This window comes from Bombina bombina, chromosome 10 (genome assembly GCF_027579735.1).
Source record: "Bombina bombina isolate aBomBom1 chromosome 10, aBomBom1.pri, whole genome shotgun sequence".
In the NCBI taxonomy this organism is placed as follows: Eukaryota; Metazoa; Chordata; class Amphibia; order Anura; family Bombinatoridae; genus Bombina; species Bombina bombina.
This window is the reverse complement of record NC_069508.1, coordinates 34155814-34183448: the sequence shown is the minus strand read 5'-3', so window position 1 is coordinate 34183448 and position 27635 is coordinate 34155814. Positions and strand designations below refer to the sequence as shown.

The 27635-nt window shown below is 39.5% G+C and overlaps 1 protein-coding gene across 1 annotated transcript in view; it reads right to left on the bottom strand.

Annotated features, from left to right (window-relative positions):
• XPR1 (xenotropic and polytropic retrovirus receptor 1) overlaps window positions 1-27635 on the bottom strand; it is a 307783-nt gene that overhangs the window by 228162 nt on the left and 51986 nt on the right. The window contains exon 2 of the mRNA XM_053693944.1: window positions 10155-10206. Within this exon, the coding sequence (XP_053549919.1) occupies window positions 10155-10206 (52 nt within the window). The remainder of the gene's footprint in view (window positions 1-10154; window positions 10207-27635) is intronic.

The window sequence follows — 27635 nt, the reverse complement described above, 5'->3', positions numbered from 1 at the left end:
GAAAGGCAAAGAATGACTGGGGGGATGGGGGAAGTGGGAGGGATATTTGAGCCTTTGGCTGGGGTGTTTTTGACGCCTCCTGGTGGCCAGGTGTTGATATTCCCAACAGTAAGGAATTAAGTTGAGGACTCTTCCTGCCTTTGGAAAGAAATTGGGTTTAGTCTCCCTTTAAAGAATAAGTAAATAGAAATATTAAGGCGCATTTGCTTTACCCGGTAAATAACGCATGTGCACACACGCGTGCACACATGTAACATTGAACATTTCGGGACTTCTGAAACCTGTGTAAGATATGCAAATATGCACACAGATGTATTTCATTGCAAGTTTAAGGGTAGTGAAGCTATTCTATTACTTTCTTGCCCATTATAAGCTATTGCTGTAAAAATGCACTAGGAGAAACAAAAGAATATATCACTCAGTTGTAGTTAAGCTATTCTATTACTTTCTTGCCCATTATAAGCTATTTAGCTGTAAAAATGCACTAGGAGAAACAACAGAATATATTACTCAATTATATACATTTTTCACAATTGACCCTTAGGGTCTCAAATTCCTAAGGGAACAACGCTAGCATCTCAGTCTTAATAGATGGGTAAGCTCTCAAAATCAGAATCTATTTAAAATCAATACATGTGTTTGTGAGCATTAGCGACAAGATAAAATATAATAAAGCTTGCACCTGTTCTGTTGCAATAAGAGCAATATCTAGATAATAATATTAAATCACACGCACACATATATGAAACGTTCAATGAACCACTATATATATATATATTAACCAAATTATCGTGGCATTAGATTAACCTCTTGCCTGTAGCCCTTTCACTAGATTTAGAGCATAGCTCTGACCATACAGTCACACCGATGAGCCCTACAAGGTCAATACAGGCAATAATTGGCTTTCTATGACTCCTATACTCCACCCAGTGCTCTGCCAAAGGAACTGGAACAAGCATTTATAGGGGACTACGTTAAATGGACATTCCGATCAAAATGTAAATACACATAGATGAATTACATCTTTTAATAGAAATAGATTTGCAATCTACATGTAATAGCAAAAGCTATCACTGTTTTAGTGTTTACATTTTTCTATGCTATAGCTTTTATTAGAAGCATTTTTGATAATATATGTACAGGTAGCCCTCAGTTTACGCCGGGGTTAGGTTCCAGAAGGAATGGTTGTAAATCGAAACCATTGTAAATTGAAACCCAGTTTATAATGTAAGTCAATGGGAAGTGAGGGAGTTAGGTTCCAGGCCCCTCTCATAATTGGCATAAGTAACACCTAATACATTATATTTAAAGCTTTGAAACGAACACTTTAAATGCTAAACAGCATTATAAACCTAATAAAATAATCACACAACACAGAATATATAATTAAACTAAGTTAAATAAACAAAAACATTTGCTAAACAGCATTATAAACCTTATAAAATAATCACACAACACAGACTTCAATTGCATTTTTCTGCAAACAGTTATTTCTATGCATTCCAATCTGGACTGATTTATAGACAGGAAGAGCTTGTTCATTTGAAATCAGCTCGATAGCTCAGGTCTGGTTAAACTGATTAATTTCAGCTTGCTTGGCTTTGCTGCAACACAAGCGTACAGCGTCACCTACTGGCTATTGTAATCAATGCACTGCTTCTCAATGCTTTTCAATAGCAGTCACATGACTGGAAAAAAAGGTTGTTATTCTGAAACGGTGTAAATTGAACCGTTGTAAAATGAGGGCCACCTGTACATTACAAAAATGCATCTGTGTGGATTCCAATTTTGGCATGAAAGTTTCTTTAAAATGGTTTTGCAATTGAAGACAACATATATGTGCTTATCTGCATAGCCAACACACCTTCTATGTTGCGTTAACATGAGAATGACATTCTGAGTGTAAAATATAGACAGGCAGAAAGATATAACGTTTTTCTGCACTTAATTGCGTGTATCCTCACACAGCACAGACTCTAAGGCATTAAAAACCAGAGCACTCAATGACTGATATTAGTCAAGGTTAAAGAGAAGACGACTCTCCATAACTACTGGACTTCATTCTGCTGTTGACATTGCTTTGGGCTTGAAGCCGTACCTGTTCCATAATCAGAATTGTAGGGTATTAAAGAGGCAGTAAACACCTTCAGATAGAGCATACATTTTTAAACAACTTTCAAATGATACCAAGGGAACAAAACAAATGTGATAAACGCAGTAAATTAGAAAGTTGTTTAAAACTGTACGCTCCCATCTGAATAATGAAAGAAAAAATATGGATGTCATGTCCCTTTAACTTGAAAGTGTAGATCTTATTTTTGGGGGTAAAATGTTTTTAAAGACTGTTTACAATTAAAAAAAGACGCAGCACCTTGCAAATTAAGTAAATACACCGATATATAAAAACGTGATGTACAAACAATTCCTTGTCTCAACATGTGGTATGGGAAACAGGGGGTTAATCACGCTATTTTTACATCATATGTTATATTTCTCCTATAAATAATAAAGCTCTGAAGGATGTAAATGGAACCTGCACCATATAACGTTATATTTTGTAGGTTTTCTTTGTTGTTCATTTTCACGTTGGCTTTCTCAGCATATTCCTGCCAGAGCCACAGTTGTTTTCAGTTGCTGTCCGGAACACCTATTACCCCCATGGCCCATAGGGAAGAGGGGGATGTTAAAAAAAAAAAAAAAAAAAAAAAAAAAACGAATAAGAAAATCGCCAGTGAACCCCGGGCAGTGAGGCAGATAATCACAATGAATAATTTACAGGCATGCTTTCATCCTGGACGCCCTGAATCCTAAGGAGTCTGGGGAGAAGAAAACACATCTGCTAAATGAGCAGAAGAATCAAGGAGGAGGGGAGCGGCTAGAAAGGACCTGCTTGCGGCACCTATATGTTCTTAAAGCAAAGAAACAAAGATTAAAAATAAACAATACCTACTGACTGCGCACACAAACACGTGTGTAAATGTAACAAAAGGAGGGGAAAGACTATTTAAAAAGGGACATCAAACCCACATTTTTTATTTCTTGATTCAGATAAAGTACAGGTAGCCCTCAGTTTACACCGGGGTTAGGTTCCAGAAGGAATGGTTGTAAATCGAAACCGTTGTAAATTGAAAGCCAGCTTATAATGTAAATCAATGGTAAGTGAGGGAGTTTTGTTCCAAGCCCCTCTCAAAATTGTCATAAGTAACATCTAATACATTATTTTTAAAGCTTTGAAATGAAGACTTTAAATGCTAAACAGCATTATAAACCTAATAATATAGATTGTATCATCATCAAACTAAGTTTAATGAACAAAAACATTTGCTAAACAGCATTATACACCTAATAAAACAATCACACAACACAGACTTCACTTGCATTTTCTTTCTATGCATTCCAATCTGGACTGAGTTATAGACAGGAAGATCTTGTTGCTTTGAAATCTGCTTGATAGCTCAGGTCTGGTTAAACTGATTAATTTCAGCTTGCTTGGCTTTGCTGCAACACAAGCGGACAGCTCCACCTACTGGCTATTTTAATAAATGCACTGCTTCTCAATGCTTTTCAATAGCAGTCACATGACTGGTAAAAAAAAGTTATTCTGAAACGGTGTAAATTGAACCGTTGTAAAACGAGGGCCACCTGTATGTCATTTTACACCACTTTCCAATTTACTTATATTATTTAATTTGCTTTGTTCTGTAGGTATACCTTTGTTGAAAAGCATACCTAGGTAGGCACAGGAGCTGGGAGCCAACTGGTGGCTGCACTTTTATTCCTCCTGTCATTGGCTTACTGATGTATTCCGTTATCTCCTAGTAATGCATTGCTGCTCCTTCAATAAAGGATATCACAAGAATGAAGAATTATTGATAATAGAAGTAAATTGGAAAGTTATTTAAAATGGTATGTTCTCTCAAACTAAACAATAATAAAAAATAAAAAAAAGTAGAAAATGTCTTTAAATTATTTTCTTCTCTACTCAATATTTGTTTAAAAATAACAGATGTTCTAATCTTGATGCAGGCAGGTGAGCATTGCCCATAATATGGTAGTAAAAAATATATATTTTCATATACGTTTAGGAGTTTAGAGGTGTTTGTTTCTTTTGAGTTTGTAAAATGTGGCTGAATTTTGCCCTTGCAGACACGTTAAAATTAGGATGAAGCACAGGAAAATCGTCTTTTTTCTTCTTGTTTGGCAATATGTAGTCGTTACCTAGCAAGCACACACTTGCACGTCCATAAAAGGGTTAACCGAGGTATAAATAAACCCACCCTATAATCAATGTTATATGTAGGTTACCAACACAACCAAAATGTGTGTGTGTACAATAACTGACATTTAAATATTATATAGAGGACACATCAATAGAGTTTGAGATGACTTAGGTGGTTGAGCTTAAATGCATTGTCAAAAATATGGTACTTCCGTCACCCTTTTTCTAATTATGGGGATATTGCATATATGTTTGCTGTCAATTGTCTGTAAAATCAGGCTAAATTTGCAGGAGTCTATTAAAGTTAGGATTGCGCGACGAAACTTGTTTTTTTTCCCCCCCTCTTTTTTTAATCTTTTATTTCCTCTCCTATAAAACGGATCTATATTAAGGCATATTTCATTTTAGAGACTTTTTGGTCACCTAATTAAGCCAAATTTTGACTGTGTTATGCAAACTTAATTTACATATTAAACAAAAAAAATGTAGTATATATTTTATACAGATCGCACAACCCAACAGACAATGAATCATTCAGAAGATTTTTATCAAAGAGTCCCTGGTGTAAGATACTAGAGATAGATGCATAAACATAGGCTGATATCCAGCTACAGGCAGGAATATTCATTCTGGGACACTTTATTATGTTTCAGTAACTCATTTGTTTTTGCTCCAGAGAATCGTTAAACATGGCCTCCAGCATCTGATTTGGTTAAAAAATATATATATATATAATTGGGATTGCCACACACTGCTAAAGGAGTTTGTAGCAAATCTTTATATTAAAGTGAAAGTAAAGTCAGTGTAATCATTATTAAAATGAAGGTAATGTTGGCTCTATTGCATTATTCCATTTTAAAACAGTCACAAAATGAATGCTACTTTCATTCATCAATTTTTTTTACTTTTCCATATTAACTTATCTCAGTTTTTATTGAGAATTTCCAGCGCTGTTAAATCAACCCGATATATATTTTTTTTCTTCTAGCCGGTCACGTTCTTGCAAAAGCCAATTGAAATTCTGTCCGTTAGGCGGCCGTCATTTCAAGTCACGGCACTACTTGACGATGTGCGCATGCGTTCCCATTATTTCTTCTCCCTTGTAAGAAAAGCTTGCTCCCGTTTTGCGCATGCGCAAGTGACGTTTTCTACTTACCATTCAATACACCAGCTTCTTGGACAAAATTGCAACAAAGATTGACCCCTGCTCTTTGAGTAACACAAGATTAGAGTAGAGTAAAGCATGTGCGTATTGTGCGCATGAGCATTAGGTTTCATACACGAGAACGCGCTTTTGAGATAAGTATAGAGCGGGAGGGACCGTTTTATACGTAAGAGTGTCAGAAAACAGGAAATTGTTGATGGGAGGAGTCAATAACGACAGAGTAAGCAAATATAAATCGTTTTTACTAAAATATGACATTAAGCAATGTTGCAAAAAAAAAAAAAAAAAAAAGTTACACTATTTAGGACATGTTGAAAAAAACGTCCAAACTTTACCTTCACTTTAACCAATGTAATATAGATTCAAAATAAAGGTTAGTTTAATTCATGGTTTTGTTTAGATCAACTTATAAAATAGTTTTTTTTATCTATTTTAGTTTGCCGAAGTCTATCGGCGTTCCTCTACCTGCAATAGAAATAAAAAAAAATCTAATACTGTGACAAATTCACCCGTATCCAACGGATTGGTTCCCATTGGCATCTAACTCGCTACGATAGCCGCACATGGCTTGTAATGCGCATGCGGCTAACTCAAAACTGTCTGTCTCTCCAAGCGCGTTCACGAAAGCCGCATGCGAATTAGGAAAGGAAATCCCCTAGCTATCGTCAAATTTCTTACACTGAGCGATTGATCATACCTATATTGCTGTCTATCTTGCTTATTTTCAGTAAGTATATATTTTAATGGGTTTTTTTTCATTTCTTCATTCATATAATATAAAACAGATATATATTTCTTACATATCATGATACTTTTTTTTTTGCAAAGAGTATATAAAGTAATTAGAAATAAATTAAATGTATAATTAAACATTATCAAATAGTTATATAGACATATATAATAGTTATCGAATATTGCATATAAGAATTTAAATGCATGGATAAAATATTTTATCAAATCGCATGCTTAGTTATGCATACGGCGGGTGGGACCACAAATATCAGTAAGAAACAGAAAGCCGGAACAAAGCGAGGGGGCGGAGGACACATCATAAAAGTAAGCTCGTAATTATATAAACATTAAAAATTCTGTACAATTAAAAAAAAAAAAAAAAAAAAAAAAGTTAGCAACTACAATGTTTGTTTGTATATTATACTAAAAATGTTTTCATATCTAGCAAAATTTACTTTAACTTTAAGCACATCATTCTATTGCTACACCTTAGTTGTGGGTAAGAGCCTAGTTTCCCAACTTGTGATACTTGTACCCTGACGGCACTTGTGCCATAGACAAGGGGTACTCCAGGGACTTGGAGCAGATTTAGAAAGGAGAACTAAAATAGATTAGGCAGTGAAACACATACATACACCTTTGCCTAGCTCTTAAAACTATGTTACTGGCTTTTATGTGTGACTGACAAACAGTATGAAGGGCCTATACAGATGTAATATTTTTTAATTATATGCAGTGTTCTCCCCTATTTAATGGGCACACCACCCAGCTTAGTTAACGGACCAAATATATATGGGGTAAAAAAATTACACTTTATTAACATGTATGCGAATAGACAAAAACAGTGAATCAGATACCAGTACGGAACTTAGGAGAAGGGTATATTTTACTTCCAAACTCCAAATATATCAATAACCCATAATTAGTGGGTGTGGCCTAGGGGGGGGATCATATGTGGTCGATATCAGCAGCCTAGCAAGCGGTTTTTACCTATACCGCAGTGGATACACTGTAACAGCATTTGGTACCAAAATAGTGTGACTGCTAGGGGGTTTAAATATTATAATAGCGGTATGGTGATTGTACTAATGTGCGATATGCTTGTACTATTTGGCCATTATCAGGGTAATTGATTATCCAAGTAAAAAGATATATACATAAACATTTACGCTTGCGATTTATCCCCTTAGCAAAATTTGTGAGACATTAACCTCTTAATAGTATATTGGAGGCATCTGTGAATATTTTATGTCTCAGTAGCTAACACTTATGTGCAGTGCTGTGTGCATTTGAGTATATGTGGAATTAACCTTTAGGAAATGAGCTAGAAATCGGCTGACTTTGTTCAATCAAAGAAGTACGCAGATAGGTCGACTTTGAGCGCATAGTTTGTCTGCACTGGAATATGAATAATATTGAAAAAAAACTTGTGAATGATACTGTGATACACAGACAGCCGTTCTATTAACTCCACCCATCCATTATATATAACGAGTATAGCTGAGTACCCACACTACCCCCAGGTCCACAAGGCCCTTATGTTTTTAATTTAGGATACTAATTATGGGATATTAATAAATATGGAGTTTGGAAGTAAAATATACCATTTTCCCAAGTTCCGTACTGGTATCTGATTCACTGTTTTTGTCTATTCGCATACATGTTAATAAAGTGTAATTTTTTAACCCATATATATTTGATAAGTTAGTGTCTAATTCAACACTTGGCCAGTAAAAGGGACAGTAAAGTCCAAAATTACCTTTCATGATTCAAATAGGGCATGTGATCCCACAAATCTCCTATAGTTCCCCTAATCTCCCTATAGTTAACGGACCACCCAGCTAAAATTAGAGCCATTTAAATTTAATTTTAGAGCCATTTACTTTTTTAATAAGGGAATATTTAATTTTAAAAAGGTTTGTTTTACACAATTATTTAACCCTTTCCAGTCCTATGTCAGAATATATCCGACAAAGGATTTTACCGCTTGCGGTCCAATGTCGGATATATTCCAACATTACTTTTTTCCAGACATGACAGCTGCTTGGTCATTGCACATGGGTGCAGAGGGGAGGGCGGAGTCTGTGTCGAGTGTTGAGAGTGGCGGGGATGCGCTTTCACTCTCGCGCAGCTTGTTGAGTTACTCTGTTGAGATGTACGCACCCTTGTTGATGTGGGCTCCCCTTGTGGGGGCTGCATACGGTGATCTCCAGTGTTGCACACTGCACACGTGGAGATGTGATCTCCTTGTGGACACTGCACTTGTGTTTGTGTGATCACCTTCTGCACACACACATCACCCTTAACAGATGGGATCCCCCACTGCACACACAGCACCCTATACATATATAACATCACTATGGATGGTGTGGGTGTGGGGGGAGCTCACAAGGCTATGAGATGTTCTGTGTGTGTTTGTGCCCATGCGCAGTTGCTAAGCAGCTGTTCTATCAGAACTAAACTAAGAAAATAGGTTTATAAAGAAAATAAACCTAAAAGTATGTGTTTTTTTTTCCCTAAAATTAACTAAGATCTGCTGGCGCACTAAGTTAAAATTAATAGGACCGGAAAGGGTTAATACATTTATTTTAAATGATGCAATTCATTTGTGGTTCGAATAGCTAAAGTAACATTTATAAATATAACAGAAAATGTTATATTATAAAGTATTACACTGCCCCCCCTCCCATCTACTTTATAATGCCACCCAATTTTGCCAGACAGGTGGAATTGTGAAATTGCAGGGTGGAACCGTATAATACTTTGCAATATTATAATATTTCTGTTATTTCTAAATGTTACTTAAGCTATACAAAGCACAAACTAATTGTATTACTTAAAGTGATTTCATTATAATCTGGACAACAAACAAACCAAAAAAGTTAATATTGTTTAATTGTAGCTTAATGTTAACTTAGATTTTATCCAGGTGGTCAGTAAAATCAGCTTGGTGGATTGTCCATTTAATAGGTCAGAGAGAGCGAAAATGTGTAAAACAATTAGGATTCAGGAAGAAGATTTTAGGAGCTGTTGCTTCCTAGCCCCTGGTTTATGTCAAAGCCCTGGGTTAGATAGAGATCCTCTGCAAATTCTTCCTCTCAGCCCTTTGGCACATGTTCCTGCCAATGCTTTTAGACTGGGGACAGCTTGTGCTCCCAGCATTAAGATTTCTCACATCCCTACTAACATGCCACTACCAGAGCACAGCTGTGTGCCACCGTCTGCCGACCTCATGCTAACAACCTCTAGGAGAGGAACGAGCCAAGCTGGCACTCAGCAGCGCAGACTGGAGGGAGGGTGAGGTGTGAATAGGAATGAAGTTACAGGATTACAATAATGCAGCTACAAAACTCTAAACAAGCAAACAAATAATCCACTGAACAACAAGCAGTTACAGCACATTTCAGCTATGCCAGTTGCACATTAGTGCACACACATCTAACCATGATACATGTATAATGTCAAGCAGCTACATATGCTAAACATACATAAGCCAGGAACACAAATAGAAAACTCTTTGTCTACTATATTGGCAACAGATGGACGTAGCAGAGACATAAGAGGTACTGAGGCAAGCCATTAATAAGGAGTTCACTGCATTTAAAAGAACACCCTTTTAAATGGGCTGGGCGCAGTTTCACATTAGAGAAAGGTTGATTTATGCTGCGGCCTCTTGCTTATGCAGTCATTTTATTCTCCAATACAGCAGTACACAACGTTCTAGAATAGGTGGCAGCGTCAACAGGCAATTTCAAATGATAAAATAAAGCTAAAAGGAGCCATTTGTAAACCATTTAATAAACACCTGATGGTGAAATGGAATCATTGGGAGTACACTAAAGGGGAGAATATTTATATAACAAATTATCATTAAATACACTTATATTAATTTACGCAATTAATTTGTACTGCGGATAGCTGAAAATGATATATTAGAAATTATTACACTGCCCACACATCTGGCTACTTCCTAATGCCACCCGGCTGGCACATTTTTCTGTGGAGAACACTATGCACACACACGGTTATAATTCTCACCATCTATGGAAGGGGCCTGATCTTGTGCCGCATACAGCATTTCCTTGAAGGCCTAGGGAGGAGAAAAAAAAAAAAAAAAAAGATAAAGTTATGAGTGGGAGGCAAATACTGGAAAATCTACATATAACAATATCTGTTAACACTTTAAAAAGGGACATGTAAGCAGGGGCGGCATTGCACAAGCATTCCTGGTGAAATGCTTGTGAAATGATTGATGCGGCCAGCGTATGCAGTAGAGCATCATGTCCGCTCGACATTTGTTAAAGGGACAGTATACACAAATTTTCATTTAAAAAAGGGACAGTCAACACCAGAATTATTGTTGTTTTAAAAAGATAGATAATCCCTTTATTACCCATTCCCCAGTTTTGCACAACCAACACTGTTATATTAATACACTTTTTACCTCTGTGATTACCTTGTATCTAAGCCTCTTCTGACAGCCCCCTGATCACATGACTTATCTATTGACTTGCATTTTAGCCAATTATTGCAGTGTGCCACAAGCGTGATCACAATGTTATCTATATGGCTCACATGAACTAGCTTTTTTGGACTTGACTGTCCCTTTAAATGCATGTAATAGACACTACTATAATAATATGCACAGATACGGATATAAAAATACAGTATATAACTTTTTTTTTTTAAAAAAAAAAAAAAACTTACTTAGAAGCTCCAAATTTAGCACTGTTGATGAGATTAACCTGGGACACCCACTGAAAGGGGCAGAAAGCAGAGCCCTCCTTCCCCCTACCATGCATATGAAAAAACCCATTAAACAACATAAGCAATCTGATGTCTGTATACATCAGTATACATCTAAAACAGTGGGGCTTGGTAAGGTGTCTGAAAATCAGCACAAGGTTATTTAAAAATAAACAAAAACTATACATTATTACAAACACACTACCAGATGGGCTATATAAACGGATCATCTATAAAACATTTATGCAAAGAAAAATGTAGTGTACGATGTCCCTTTAACTAACGATTCCTAATATCTAATAGAATCAAAGACCCTCAGCCATCTATTCCTCTCACTAACCTATGCTTTGTCTGACACATTTATGTCTGGGCAATCTAAAACAAACCATGAGCTACCAACTCTGCCTCAAACGAACAGTTATACTGCACCAAAAACCCTCATCACACACCACATACTCCACACTGATATTATCCAGGTGACCCAAGTCATGGTCCTCGACGCCCCAACTCAGACTGACGATTTAGAGATGTTTGGGTGCATGGAGATGTATGTAAAATAATTCAAACCGTTAGTAGCCAGAACTAATATTGCTGGTTTATGTAATGTCTATGAAACTGTCAAATATGACCTATAACAGCCTGTCCAGCTAAGCTGTTATACACACGGGTTGCGACCCATTACTGTGGTGTGTGTGTGTAGTGCCACTTTGCAAAATATTCCAGCTATTCTGTTGGGGAGAGAGAGAAGAAAAAGAGAGAGAGAGAGAAGAAAAAGAAAGAGAGAGAAGAAAAAGAAAGAAAGAGAGAGAAGAAAAAGAAAGAAAGAGAGAGAAGAAAAAGAAAGAGAGAGAGAAGAAAGAGAAAGAGAGAGAGAAGAAAGAGAGAGAGAAGAAAGAGAGAGAGAAGAAAAAGAGAGAGAAGAAAAAGAGAGAGAAGAAAAAGAGAGAGAGAGAGAAGAAAAAGAAAGAGAGAGAGAAGAAAAAGAAAGAGAGAAGAAAAAGAAAGAGAGAGAGAAGAAAAAGAAAGAGAGAGAGAAGAAAAAGAAAGAGAGAGAGAAGAAAAAGAAAGAGAGAGAGAAGAAAAAGAAAGAGAGAGAGAAGAAAAAGAAAGAGAGAGAGAAGAAAAAGAGAGAGAGAGAGAAGAAAAAGAGAGAGAGAGACGAGAAAGAAAGAGAGAGAGAAGAAAAAGAAAGAGAGAGAGAAGAAAAAAAGAGAGAGAGAGAGAAGAGAAAGAGAGAGAGAAGAAAAAAAGAGAGAGAGAGAAGAAAAAAAGAGAGAGAGAGAAGAAAAAGAGAGAGAGAGAGAAGAAAAAGAGAGAGAGAGAAGAAAAAGAAAGAGAGAGAGAGAGAGAGAGAGAGAGAGAGAGAGAGAGAGAGAGAGAGAGAGAGAGAGAGAGAGAGAGAGAGAGAGAGAGAGAGAGAGAAGAAAAAGAAAGAGAGAAAAGAAAGAGAAAAGAAAGAAAGAGAGAAAAGAAAGAGAAAAGAAAGAAAGAGAGAAAAGAAAGAAAGAGAGAAAAGAAAGAGAGAAAAGAAAGAGAAAAGAAAGAGAGAAAAGAAAGAAAGAGAGAAAAGAAAGAAAGAAAGAGAGAAAAGAAAGAGAAAAGAAAGAAAGAGAGAAAAGAAAGAGAAAAGAAAGAAAGAGAGAAAAGAAAGAGAAAAGAAAGAGAAAAGAAAGAAAGAGAGAAAAGAAAGAGAAAAGAAAGAAAGAGAGAAAAGAAAGAGAGAAAAGAAAGAAAGAGAGAAAAGAAAGAGAGAAAAGAAAGAGAGAAAAGAAAGAAAGAGAGAAAAGAAAGAAAGAGAGAAAAGAAAGAAAGAGAGAAAAGAAAAAGAAAAGAAAGAAAGAGAAAAGAAAGAAAGAGAAAAGAAAGAAAGAGAAAAGAAATAGATAAAAGAAAGAGAGAAAATAAAGAAAGAGATAAAAGAAAGAAAGAGAGAAAAGAAAGAAAGAGAGAAAAGAAAGAAAGAGAGAAAAGAAAGAAAGAGAGAAAAGAAAGAAAGAGAGAAAAGAAAGAAAGAGAGAAAAGAAAGAAAGAGAGAAAAGAAAGAAAGAGAGAAAAGAAAGAAAGAGAGAAAAGAAAGAAAGAGAAAAAAGAAAGAGAAAAAAGAAAGAAAGAGAAAAAAGAAAGAAAGAGAGAAAAGAAAGAAAGAGAAAAGAAAAAAAGAAGAAAAGAAAGAAAGAAAGAAAGAAAGAGAGAAAAGAAAGGAAGAAACAGAATTTATGTTTACCTGATAAATTACTTTCTCCAACGGTGTGTCCGGTCCACGGCGTCATCCTTACTTGTGGGATATTCTCTTCCCCAACAGGAAATGGCAAAGAGCCCAGCAAAGCTGGTCACATGATCCCTCCTAGGCTCCGCCTTCCCCAGTCATTCGACCGACGTAAAGGAGGAAAATTTGCATAGGAGAAACCATATGATACCGTGGTGACTGTAGTTAAAGAAAATAAATTATCAGACCTGATTAAAAAACCAGGGCGGGCCGTGGACCGGACACACCGTTGGAGAAAGTAATTTATCAGGTAAACATAAATTCTGTTTTCTCCAACATAGGTGTGTCCGGTCCACGGCGTCATCCTTACTTGTGGGAACCAATACCAAAGCTTTAGGACACGGATGAAGGGAGGGAGCAAATCAGGTCACCTAGATGGAAGGCACCACGGCTTGCAAAACCTTTCTCCCAAAAAAAGCCTCAGAAGAAGCAAAAGTATCAAACTTGTAAAATTTAGTAAAAGTGTGCAGTGAAGACCAAGTCGCTGCCTTACATATCTGATCAACAGAAGCCTCGTTCTTGAAGGCCCATGTGGAAGCCACAGCCCTAGTGGAATGAGCTGTGATTCTGTCAGGAGGCTGCCGTCCGGCAGTCTCGTAAGCCAATCTGATGATGCTTTTAATCCAAGAGAGAGGTAGAAGTTGCTTTTTGACCTCTCCTTTTACCAGAATAAACAACAAACAAGGAAGATGTTTGTCTAAAATCCTTTGTAGCATCTAAATAGAATTTTAGAGCACGAACAACATCCAAATTGTGCAACAGACGTTCCTTCTTTGAAACTGGATTCGGACACAAAGAAGGTACGACTATCTCCTGGTTAATGTTTTTGTTAGAAACAACTTTCGGAAGAAAACCAGGTTTAGTACGTAAAACCACCTTATCTGCATGGAACACCAGATAAGGAGGAGAACACTGCAGAGCAGATAATTCTGAAACTCTTCTAGCAGAAGAAATTGCAACCAAAAACAAAACTTTCCAAGATAATAACTTAATATCAACGGAATGTAAGGGTTCAAACGGAACCCCCTGAAGAACTGAAAGAACTAAATTGAGACTCCAAGGAGGAGTCAAAGGTTTGTAAACAGGCTTGATTCTAACCAGAGCCTGAACAAAGGCTTGAACATCTGGCACAGCTGCCAGCTTTTTGTGAAGTAACACAGACAAGGCAGAAATCTGTCCCTTCAAGGAACTTGCAGATAATCCTTTCTCCAAACCTTCTTGAAGAAAGGATAGAATCTTAGGAATTTTTACCTTGTCCCAAGGGAATCCTTTAGATTCACACCAACAGATATATTTTTTCCATATTTTGTGGTAAATTTTTCTAGTTACAGGCTTTCTGGCCTGAACAAGAGTATCAATGACAGAATCTGAGAATCCTCGCTTTGATAAGATCAAGCGTTCAATCTCCAAGCAGTCAGTTGGAGTGAGACCAGATTCGGATGTTCGAACGGACCTTGAACAAGAAGGTCTCGTCTCAAAGGTAGCTTCCATGGTGGAGCCGATGACATATTCACCAGGTCTGCATACCAAGTCCTGCGTGGCCACGCAGGAGCTATCAAGATCACCGATGCCCTCTCCTGCTTGATCCTGGCTACTAGCCTGGGGATGAGAGGAAACGGCGGGAATACCTAAGCTAGTTTGAAGGTCCAAGGTGCTACTAGTGCATCTACTAGAGTCGCCTTGGGATCCCTGGATCTGGACCCGTAGCAAGGAACCTTGAAGTTCTGACGAGAGGCCATCAGATCCATGTCTGGAATGCCCCACAGTTGAGTAATTTGGGCAAAGATTTCCGGATGGAGTTCCCACTCCCCCGGATGAAATGTCTGACGACTCAGAAAATCCGCTTCCCAATTTTCCACTCCTGGGATGTGGATTGCAGACAAGTGGCAGGAGTGAGTCTCCGCCCATTGAATGATTTTGGTCACTTCTTCCATCGCCAGGGAACTCCTTGTTCCCCCCTGATGGTTGATGTACGCAACAGTTGTCATGTTGTCTGATTGAAACCGTATGAACTTGGCCTTTGCTAGCTGAGGCCAAGCCTTGAGAGCATTGAATATCGCTCTCAGTTCCTGAATATTTATCGGTAGAAGAGATTCTTCCCGAGACCAAAGACCCTGAGCTTTCAGGGGTCCCCAGACCGCGCCCCAGCCCACCAGACTGGCGTCGGTCGTGACAATTACCCACTCTGGTCTGCGGAAGCTCATCCCCTGTGACAGGTTGTCCAGGGACAGCCACCAACGGAGTGAATCTCTGGTCCTCTGATTTACTTGTATCGTCGGAGACAAGTCTGTATAGTCCCCATTCCACTGACTGAGCATGCACAGTTGTAATGGTCTTAGATGAATGCGCGCAAAAGGAACTATGTCCATTGCCGCTACCATCAAACCTATTACTTCCATGCACTGCGCTATGGAAGGAAGAGGAACAGAATGAAGTATTTGACAAGAGTTCAGAAGTTTTGTTTTTCTGGCCTCTGTCAGAAAAATCCTCATTTCTAAGGAGTCTATTATTGTTCCCAAGAAGGGAACCCTTGTTGACGGAGATAGAGAACTCTTTTCTACGTTCACTTTCCATCCGTGAGATCTGAGAAAGGCCAAGACAATGTCCGTGTGAGCCTTTGCTTGAGGAAGGGACGACGCTTGAATCAGAATGTCGTCCAAGTAAGGTACTACTGCAATGCCCCTTGGTCTTAGCACCGCTAGAAGGGACCCTAGTACCTTTGTGAAAATCCTTGGAGCAGTGGCTAATCCGAACGGAAGTGCCACAAACTGGTAATGCTTGTCCAGGAATGCGAACCTTAGGAACCGATGATGTTCCTTGTGGATAGGAATATGTAGATACGCATCCTTTAAATCCACCGTGGTCATGAATTGACCTTCCTGGATGGAAGGAAGAATTGTTCGAATGGTTTCCATTTTGAACGATGGAACCTTGAGAAACTTGTTTAGGATCTTGAGATCTAAGATTGGTCTGAACGTTCCCTCTTTTTTGGGAACTACGAACAGATTGGAGTAGAACCCCATCCCTTGTTCTCCTAATGGAACAGGATGAATCACTCCCATTTTTAACAGGTCTTCTACACAATGCAAGAATGCCTGTTTTTTTATGTGGTCTGAAGACAATTGAGACCTGTGGAACCTCCCCCTTGGGGGAAGCCCCTTGAATTCCAGAAGATAACCTTGGGAGACTATTTCTAGCGCCCAAGGATCCAGAACATCTCTTGCCCAAGCCTGAGCGAAGAGAGAGAGTCTGCCCCCCACCAGATCCGGTCCCGGATCGGGGGCCAACATCTCATGCTGTCTTGGTAGCAGTGGCAGGTTTCTTGGCCTGCTTTCCTTTGTTCCAGCCTTGCATTGGTCTCCAGGCTGGTTTGGCTTGAGAAGTATTACCCTCCTGCTTAGAGGACGTAGCACTTGGGGCTGGTCCGTTTCTGCGAAAGGGACGAAAATTAGGTTTATTTTTGGCCTTGAAAGACCTATCCTGAGGAAGGGCGTGGCCCTTGCCCCCAGTGATATCAGAGATAATCTCTTTCAAGTCAGGGCCAAACAGCGTTTTCCCCTTGAAAGGAATGTTAAGCAATTTGTTCTTGGAAGACGCATCCGCTGACCAAGATTTTAACCAAAGCGCTCTGTGCGCCACAATAGCAAACCCAGAATTTTTCGCCGCTAACCTAGCCAATTGCAAAGTGGCGTCTAGGGTGAAAGAATTAGCCAATTTGAGAGCACGAATTCTGTCCATAATCTCCTCATAAGAAGAAGAATTATTATTTATCGCCTTTTCTAGCTCATCGAACCAGAAACACGCGGCTGTAGTGACAGGGACAATGCATGAAATTGGTTGTAGAAGGTAACCTTGCTGAACAAACATCTTTTTAAGCAAACCTTCTAATTTTTTATCCATAGGATCTTTGAAAGCACAACTATCTTCTATGGGTACAGTGGTGCGTTTGTTTAGAGTAGAAACCGCCCCCTCGACCTTGGGGACTGTCTGCCATAAGTCCTTTCTGGGGTCGACCATAGGAAACAATTTTTTAAATATGGGGGGAGGGACGAAAGGTATACCGGGCCTTTCCCATTCTTTATTTACAATGTCCGCCACCCGCTTGGGTATAGGAAAAGCTTCGGGGGGCCCCGGGACCTCTAGGAACTTGTCCATTTTACATAGTTTCTCTGGAATGACCAAATTCTCACAATCATCCAGAGTGGATAACACCTCCTTAAGCAGAGCGCGGAGATGTTCCAACTTAAATTGAAATGAAATCACATCAGGTTCAGCTTGTTGAGAAATTTTCCCTGAATCTGAAATTTCTCCCTCAGACAAAACCTCCCTGGCCCCCTCAGACTGGTGTAGGGGCCCTTCAGAACCAATATCATCAGCGTCCTCATGCTCTTCAGTATTTTCTAAAACAGAGCAGTCGCGCTTTCGCTGATAAGTGGGCATTTTGGCTAAAATGTTTTTGATAGAATTATCCATTACAGCCGTTAATTGTTGCATAGTAAGGAGTATTGGCGCGCTAGATGTACTAGGGGCCTCCTGTGTGGGCAAGACTGGTGTAGACGAAGGAGGGGATGATGCAGTACCATGCTTACTCCCCTCACTTGAGGAATCATCTTGGGCATCATTTTCTCTAAATTTTGTGTCACATAAATCACATCTATTTAAATGAGAAGGAACCTTGGCTTCCCCACATTCAGAACACAGTCTATCTGGTAGTTCAGACATGTTAAACAGGCATAAACTTGATAACAAAGTACAAAAAACGTTTTAAAATAAAACCGTTACTGTCACTTTAAATTTTAAACTGAACACACTTTATTACTGCAATTGCGAAAAAGTATGAAGGAATTGTTCAAAATTCACCAAAATTTCACCACAGTGTCTTAAAGCCTTAAAAGTATTGCACACCAAATTTGGAAGCTTTAACCCTTAAAATAACGGAACCGGAGCCGTTTTTTTTTATTTAACCCCTTTACAGTCCCTGGTATCTGCTTTGCTGAGACCCAACCAAGCCCAAAGGGGAATACGATACCAAATGACGCCTTCAGAAAGTCTTTTCTATGTATCAGAGCTCCTCACACATGCATCTGCATGTCATGCTTCTCAAAAACAAGTGCGCAATACAGGCGCGAAAATGAGACTCTGCCTATGATTAGGGAAAGGTCCTAGAGAATAAGGTGTCCAATACAGTGCCTGCCGGTTATTTTACAAAATTCCCAAGATTAAAATAATTCCTCAAGGCTATGGAGTATAAAATATGTTTATATATAAATCGATTTAGCCCAGAAAAACAGAATTTATGTTTACCTGATAAATTTCTTTCTCCAACGGTGTGTCCGGTCCACGGCGTCATCCTTACTTGTGGGATATTCTCTTCCCCAACAGGAAATGGCAAAGAGCCCAGCAAAGCTGGTCACATGATCCCTCCTAGGCTCCGCCTACCCCAGTCATTCGACCGACGTTAAGGAGGAATATTAGCATAGGAGAAACCATATGGTACCGTGGTGACTGTAGTTAAAGAAAATAAAATATCAGACCTGATTAAAAAAACCAGGGCGGGCCGTGGACCGGACACACCGTTGGAGAAAGAAATTTATCAGGTAAACATAAATTCTGTTTTCTCCAACATAGGTGTGTCCGGTCCACGGCGTCATCCTTACTTGTGGGAACCAATACCAAAGCTTTAGGACACGGATGAAGGGAGGGAGCAAATCAGGTCACCTAAATGGAAGGCACCACGGCTTGCAAAACCTTTCTCCCAAAAATAGCCTCAGAAGAAGCAAAAGTATCAAACTTGTAAAATTTGGTAAAAGTGTGCAGTGAAGACCAAGTCGCTGCCCTACATATCTGATCAACAGAAGCCTCGTTCTTGAAGGCCCATGTGGAAGCCACAGCCCTAGTGGAATGAGCTGTGATTCTTTCGGGAGGCTGCCGTCCGGCAGTCTCGTAAGCCAATCTGATGATGCTTTTAATCCAAAAAGAGAGAGAGGTAGAAGTTGCTTTTTGACCTCTCCTTTTACCTGAATAAACAACAAACAAGGAAGATGTTTGTCTAAAATCCTTTGTAGCATCTAAATAGAATTTTAGAGCGCGAACAACATCCAAATTGTGCAACAAACGTTCCTTCTTTGAAACTGGTTTTGGACACAGAGAAGGTACGATAATCTCCTGGTTAATGTTTTTGTTAGAAACAACTTTTGGAAGAAAACCAGGTTTAGTACGTAAAACCACCTTATCTGCATGGAACACCAGATAAGGAGGAGAACACTGCAGAGCAGATAATTCTGAGACTCTTCTAGCAGAAGAAATCGCAACTAAAAACAAAACTTTCCAAGATAATAACTTAATATCAACGGAATGTAAGGGTTCAAAGGGAACCCCCTGAAGAACTGAAAGAACTAAATTGAGACTCCAAGGAGGAGTCAAAGGTTTGTAAACAGGCTTGATTCTAACCAAAGCCTGAACAAAGGCTTGAACATCTGGCACAGCTGCCAGCTTTTTGTGAAGTAATACCGACAAGGCAGAAATCTGTCCCTTCAGGGAACTTGCAGATAATCCTTTTTCCAATCCTTCTTGAAGGAAGGATAGAATCCTAGGAATCTTAACCTTGTCCCAAGGGAATCCTTTAGATTCACACCAACAGATATATTTTTTCCAAATTTTGTGGTAAATCTTTCTAGTCACAGGCTTTCTGGCCTGAACAAGAGTATCGATCACAGAATCTGAGAATCCTCGCTTCGATAAAATCAAGCGTTCAATCTCCAAGCAGTCAGCTGGAGTGAAACCAGATTCGGATGTTCGAACGGACCCTGAACAAGAAGGTCTCGTCTCAAAGGTAGCTTCCAAGGTGGAGCCGATGACATATTCACCAGATCTGCATACCAAGTCCTGCGTGGCCACGCAGGAGCTATCAAGATCACCGACGCCCTCTCCTGCTTGATCCTGGCTATCAGCCTGGGGATGAGAGGAAATGGCGGGAACACATAAGCTAGTTTGAAGGTCCAAGGTGCTACTAGTGCATCCACTAGAGCCGCCTTGGGATCCCTGGATCTGGCCCCGTAGCAAGGAACTTTGAAGTTCTGACGAGAGGCCATCAGATCCATGTCTGGAATGCCCCACAGGTGAGTGACTTGGGCAAAGATTTCCGGATGGAGTTCCCACTCCCCCGGATGCAATGTCTGACGACTCAGAAAATCCGCTTCCCAATTTTCCACTCCTGGGATGTGGATAGCAGACAGGTGGCAGGAGTGAGACTCCGCCCAAAGAATAATTTTGGTTACTTCTTCCATCGCTAGGGAACTCCTTGTTCCCCCCTGATGGTTGATGTACGCAACAGTCGTCATGTTGTCTGATTGAAACCGTATGAACCTGGTCCTCGCAAGCTGGGGCCAGGCCTGGAGCACATTGAATATCGCTCTCAGTTCCAGAATATTTATCGGTAGAAGAGATTCTTCCCGAGACCAAAGACCCTGAGCTTTCAGGGATCCCCAGACCGCGCCCCAGCCTATCAGACTGGCGTCGGTCGTGACAATGACCCACTCTGGTCTGTGGAACATCATCCCTTGAGACAGATTGTCCAGGGACAGCCACCAACGGAGTGAGTCTCTGGTCCTCTGATTTACTTGTATCTTCGGAGACAAGTCTGTATAGTCCCCATTCCACTGACTGAGCATGCACAGTTGTAATGGTCTTAGATGAATGCGCGCAAAAGGAACTATGTCCATCGCCGCCACCATCAACCCGATCACTTCCATGCACTGAGCTATGGAAGGAAAAGGAACGGAATGAAGTATCCGACAAGAGTCCAGAAGCTTTGTTTTTCTGGCCTCTGTTAGAAAGATCCTCATTTCTAAGGAGTCTATAATTGTTCCCAAGAAGGGAACCCTTGTTGACGGGGATAGAGAACTCTTTTCCACGTTCACTTTCCAGCCGTGAGATCTGAGAAAGGCCAGGACAATGTCCGTGTGAGCCTTTGCTTGAGGAAGGGACGATGCTTGAATCAGAATGTCGTCCAGGTAAGGTACTACTGCAATGCCCCTTGGTCTTAGCACCGCTAGAAGGGACCCTAGTACCTTTGTGAAAATCCTTGGAGCAGTGGCTAATCCGAAAGGAAGCGCCACAAACTGGTAATGTTTGTCCAGGAATGCAAACCTTAGGAACCGATGATGTTCCTTGTGGATAGGAATATGTAGATACGCATCCTTTAAATCCACCGTGGTCATAAATTGACCTTCCTGGATGGAAGGAAGGATAGTTCGAATGGTTTCCATCTTGAACGATGGGACCTTGAGAAATTTGTTTAAGATCTTGAGATCTAGGATTGGTCTGAACGTTCCCTCTTTTTTGGGAACTATGAACAGATTGGAGTAGAACCCCATCCCTTGTTCTCTTAATGGAACAGGATGAATCACTCCCATTTTTAACAGGTCTTCTACACAATGTAAGAACGCCTGTCTTTTTATGTGGTCTGAAGACAACTGCGACTTGTGGAACCTCCCCCTTGGGGGAAGTCCCTTGAATTCCAGAAGATAACCCTGGGAGACTATTTCTAGCGCCCAAGGATCCAGAACATCTCTTGCCCAAGCCTGAGCGAAGAGAGAGAGTCTGCCCCCCACCAGATCCGGTCCCGGATCGGGGGCCAATATTTCATGCTGTCTTGGTAGCAGTGGCAGGTTTCTTGGCCTGCTTTCCCTTGTTCCAGCCTTGCATTGGTCTCCAAGCTGGCTTGGCCTGAGAAGTATTACCCTCTTGCTTAGAGGACGTAGCACCTTGGGCTGGTCCGTTTTTACGAAAGGGACGAAAATTAGGTCTATTTTTTGCCTTGAAGGGCCGATCCTGAGGAAGGGCGTGGCCCTTACCCCCAGTGATATCAGAGATAATCTCTTTCAAGTCAGGACCAAACAGCGTTTTCCCCTTGAAAGGAATGTTTAGTAGCTTGTTCTTGGAAGACGCATCAGCCGACCAAGATTTCAACCAAAGCGCTCTGCGCGCCACAATAGCAAACCCAGAGTTCTTAGCCGCTAACTTAGCCAATTGCAAAGAGGCGTCTAGAGTGAAAGAATTAGCCAATTTGAGAGCATTGATTCTGTCCATAATCTCCTCATAAGGAGGAGAGTCACTATCGAGCACCTTAAGCAGTTCATCAAACCAGAAATATGCGGCTGTAGTGACAGGGACAATGCATGAAATGGGTTGTAGAAGGTAACCCTGCTGAACAAACATCTTTTTAAGCAAACCTTCTAATTTTTTATCCATAGGATCTTTGAAAGCACAACTATCCTCTATGGGAATAGTGGTGCGTTTGTTTAAAGTAGAAACCGCTCCCTCGACCTTGGGGACTGACTGCCATAAGTCCTTTCTGGGGTCGACCATAGGAAACAATTTTTTAAATATGGGGGGAGGGACGAAAGGAATACCGGGCCTTTCCCATTCTTTATTAACAATGTCCGCCACCCGCTTGGGTATAGGAAAAGCTTCTGGGAGCCCCGGCACCTCTAGGAACTTGTCCATTTTACATAGTTTCTCTGGGATGACTAAATTTTCACAATCATCCAGAGTGGATAATACCTCCTTAAGCAAAATGCGGAGATGTTCCAATTTAAATTTAAATGTAATCACATCAGATTCAGCCTGCTGAGAAATGTTCCCTAAATCAGTAATTTCTCCCTCAGACAAAACCTCCCTGGCCCCCTCAGATTGGGTTAGGGGCCCTTCAGAGATATTAATATCAGCGTCGTCATGCTCTTCAGTAACTAAAACAGAGCAGCCACGCTTACGCTGACAAGGGTTCATTTTGGCTAAAATGTTTTTGACAGAATTATCCATTACAGCCGTTAATTGTTGCATAGTAAGGAGTATTGGCGCGCTAGATGTACTAGGGGCCTCCTGAGTGGGCAAGACTCGTGTAGACGAAGGAGGGAATGATGCAGTACCATGCTTACTCCCCTCACTTGAGGAATCATCTTGGGCATCATTGTCATTATCACATAAATCACATTTATTTAAATGAATAGGAATTCTGGCTTCCCCACATTCAGAACACAGTCTATCTGGTAGTTCAGACATGTTAAACAGGCATAAACTTGATCAGAAAGTACAAAAAACGTTTTAAAATAAAACCGTTACTGTCACTTTAAATTTTAAACTGAACACACTTTATTACTGCAATTGCGAAAAAACATGAAGGAATTGTTCAAAATTCACCAAATTTTCACCACAGCGTCTTAAAGCCTTGAAAATATTGCACACCAATTTTGGAAGCTTTAACCCTTAAAATAACGGAACCGGAGCCGTTTTAAGCTTTAAACCCCTTTACAGTCCCTGGTATCTGCTTTGCTGAGACCCAACCAAACCCAAAGGGGAATACGATACCAAATGACGCCTTCAGAAGTCTTTTATCAGTATCAGAGCTCCTCTCACATGCGACTGCATGCCATGCCTCTCAAAAACAAGTGCGCAACACCGGCGCGAAAATGAGACTCTGCCTATGCTTTGGGAAAGCCCCTAAAGAATAAGGTGTCTAAAACAGTGCCTGCCGATATTATTAAATCAAAATACCCAGAATAAATGATTCCTCAAGGCTAAATAAGTGTTAATATCAATCGATTTAGCCCAAAAAAAGTCTACAGTTTAAATAAGCCCTTGTGAAGCCCTTATTTACAATCGTAATAAACATGGCTTACCGGATCCCATAGGGAAAATGACAGCTTCCAGCATTACATCGTCTTGTTAGAATGTGTCATACCTCAAGCAGCAAGAGACTGCAAAACTGTTCCCCCAACTGAAGTTAATTGCTCTCAACAGTCCTGTGTGGAACAGCCATGGATTTTAGTTACGGTTGCTAAAATCATTTTCCTCATACAAACAGAATTCTTCATCTCTTTTCTGTTTCTGAGTAAATAGTACGTACCAGCACTATTTGAAAATAACAAACTCTTGATTGAATAATGAAAAACTACAGTTAAACACTAAAAAACTCTAAGCCATCTCCGTGGAGATGTTGCCTGTACAACGGCAAAGAGAATGACTGGGGTAGGCGGAGCCTAGGAGGGATCATGTGACCAGCTTTGCTGGGCTCTTTGCCATTTCCTGTTGGGGAAGAGAATATCCCACAAGTAAGGATGACGCCGTGGACCGGACACACCTATGTTGGAGAAATGTCTACAGTCTTAAAAAGCCCTTGTGAAGCCCTTTTTTTCTGTCTGTAATAAAAATGGCTTACCGGATCCCATAGGGAAAATGACAGCTTCCAGCATTACATCGTCTTGCTAGAATGTGTCATACCTCAAGCAGCAAAAGTCTGCTCACTGTTCCCCCAACTGAAGTTAATTCCTCTCAACAGTCCTGTGTGGAAACAGCCATCGATTTTAGTAACGGTTGCTAAAATCATTTTCCTCTTACAAACAGAAATCTTCATCTCTTTTCTGTTTCAGAGTAAATAGTACATACCAGCACTATTTTAAAATAACAAACTCTTGATTGAATAATAAAAACTACAGTTAAACACTAAAAAACTCTAAGCCATCTCCGTGGAGATGTTGCCTGTACAACGGCAAAGAGAATGACGGGGAAGGCGGAGCCTAGGAGGGATCATGTGACCAGCTTTGCTGGGCTCTTTGCCATTTCCTGTTGGGGAAGAGAATATCCCACAAGTAAGGATGACGCCGTGGACCGGACACACCTATGTTGGAGAAAAAGAAAGAAAGAAAGAGAGAAAAGAAAGAAAGAGAGAAAAGAAAGAAAGAGAGAAAAGAAAGAAAGAGAGAAAAGAAAGAAAGAGAGAAAAGAAAGAAAGAGAGAAAAGAAAGAAAGAGAGAAAAGAAAGAAAGAGAGAAAAGAAAGAAAGAGAGAAAAGAAAGAAAGAGAGAAAAGAAAGAAAGAGAGAAAAGAAAGAAAGAGAGAAAAGAAAGAAAGAGAGAAAAGAAAGAGAGAGAAAAGAAAGAAAGAGAGAAAAGAAAGAGAGAGAGAAAAGAAAGAAAGAGAGAAAAGAAAGAAAGAGAAAAGAAAGAGAGAGAAAAGAAAGAGAGAGAAAAGAAAGAAAGAGAAAAGAAAGAGAGAGAAAAGAAAGAAAGAGAGAAAAGAAAGAAAGAGAGAAAAGAAAGAAAGAGAGAAAAGAAAGAGAGAGAGAAAAGAAAGAAAGAGAGAAAAGAAAGAAAGAGAGAAAAGAAAGAAAGAGAGAAAAGAAAGAAAGAGAGAAAAGAAAGAAAGAGAGAAAAGAAAGAGAGAGAGAAAAGAAAGAGAGAGAGAAAAGAAAGAGAGAGAGAAAAGAAAGAGAGAAAAGAAAGAGAGAAAAGAAAGAGAGAGAGAAAAGAAAGAAAGAGAGAAAAGAAAGAAAGAGAGAAAAGAAAGAGAGAGAGAAAAGAAAGAGAGAGAGAAAAGAAAGAGAGAGAGAAAAGAAAGAAAGAGAGAAAAGAAAGAGAGAGAGAAAAGAAAGAGAGAGAGAAAAGAAAGAAAGAGAGAAAAGAAAGAAAGAGAGAAAAGAAAGAGAGAAAAGAAAGAGAGAGAGAAAAGAAAGAAAGAGAGAAAAGAAAGAAAGAGAGAAAAGAGAGAGAAAAGAAAGAAAGAGAGAAAAGAAAGAAAGAGAGAAAAGAAAGAAAGAGAGAAAAGAAAGAAAGAGAGAAAAGAAAGAAAGAGAGAAAAGAAAGAAAGAGAGAAAAGAAAGAAAGAGAGAAAAGAAAGAAAGAGAGAAAAGAAAGAAAGAGAGAAAAGAAAGAAAGAGAGAAAAGAAAGAAAGAGAGAAAAGAAAGAAAGAGAGAAAAGAAAGAAAGAGAAAAGAAAGAAAGAGAAAAGAAAGAGAGAAGAAAAAGAAAGAGAGAGAGAAAAGAAAGAAAGAGAGAAAAGAAAGAAAGAGAGAAAAGAAAGAAAGAGAGAAAAGAAAGAAAGAGAGAAAAGAGAGAGAAAAGAAAGAAAGAGAGAAAAGAAAGAAAGAGAGAAAAGAAAGAAAGAGAGAAAAGAAAGAAAGAGAGAAAAGAAAGAAAGAGAGAAAAGAAAGAAAGAGAGAAAAGAAAGAAAGAGAGAAAAGAAAGAAAGAGAGAAAAGAAAGAAAGAGAAAAGAAAGAAAGAGAAAAGAAAGAGAGAAGAAAAGAAAGAAAGAGAGAAAAGAAAGAAAGAGAGAATAGAAAGAAAGAGAGAAAAGAAAGAAAGAGAGAAAAGAAAGAAAGAGGAAAGAAAGAAAGAGAAAAGAAAGAAAGAGAGAGAGAAGAAAGAGAGAAGAGAGAAAGAGAGAGAGTGTGTGGTGTAAGAGAGAGAGTGTGTGGTGCCACTTTGCAAAATATTCCAGCTATTCTGTTGTATATTACTTCAGAAATGTTCAGACCAAGCATAAAAATAGGGTCACAAAGGTATGTGGCATCACAACACTGGGTCTTGGGGGGGGGGGGGGAAGTTTAAAGAACCCTGTTCTAGATAAGGATCTGTCTGAAGAGCAGCCCATGTGTCAATAGTCAGCCATAGCCTCATATTAAGCAGCAATAGAATGCACTGTGACACAGACTATGCAATCTGCATGTATCACCTTAGTGGGGTTAAACACAATGACAGATAGAGATTTTGTTTTTCACTAGAAAGCTGCTGTAGTTATGTAATGGATTTGCTATTAGAATCCATCTATTCGTGTCTCTTTAAATAAAAATGATGCTCTTTTTTGTTCCGCTCGGTGTACCATGTCAATCCAAGCAAAAGCCGCACGTTATTGATGGCTTTTTGTGAGTCTTGCAGTGAAGTCAATTCTTCTGCACAATAAATCAAACTCTAAGAAACACAGAAGGCTTTTGCATTTGTGGAATTTGTTTTTTGGATGTAAACGTGGTTTTAAAGCAGGAACAATCACCTCCCAAAAATCTCTCCACTTGTGACCATGCAAGGTCTAATCCTTTACATCCCTACCGTTCAGGGTCACTGTTACTGTACAAGAGTCATTTGTATTATGAAACAGGGAGGGTGACGACTGCAGACTTATTGGTTATTGGTCTATATATTCCACAGTCTGTAAGTTGTCATGTTGTATATGAACTATACCATATGTGCATTACAGAGGGGAATATAAAGCTAGGGTGGGATACCAGAAACATAATGAATTGGAAGATGAAACAAATACTTTTCTTCCAGGATTCAGATAGAGCATGTGATTCTAAACAAATTTCAAGTTTATTTTTAGCATCTTATTTGTTTTGTTTTCTTGGTATCCTTTGTAGAAAAGCATACCTACCTACCAACATTGCACTACTTTTGTGTGGTCAGCTTTTCCATCACTAATTTATGCACCAGAAAGAAGTATTATATGATGAATTTGATAGCAAAAGATATCAATTAAAGATGTTTAATCTGCAGAAATGTAATGTTTAACAGTTAAAGACAAATAAGTACATAGGCGCAGTGATACAGGTTGGTATGGGCTATGCAGTGCAGGAGACGCCAATGCTTTCAATCAGGATCAATATATATTCCACCATCAACCCCAACCCCAGCAATGGTTCACATACTGTGTTTGAAGAACACGTGCCTTTGCACCA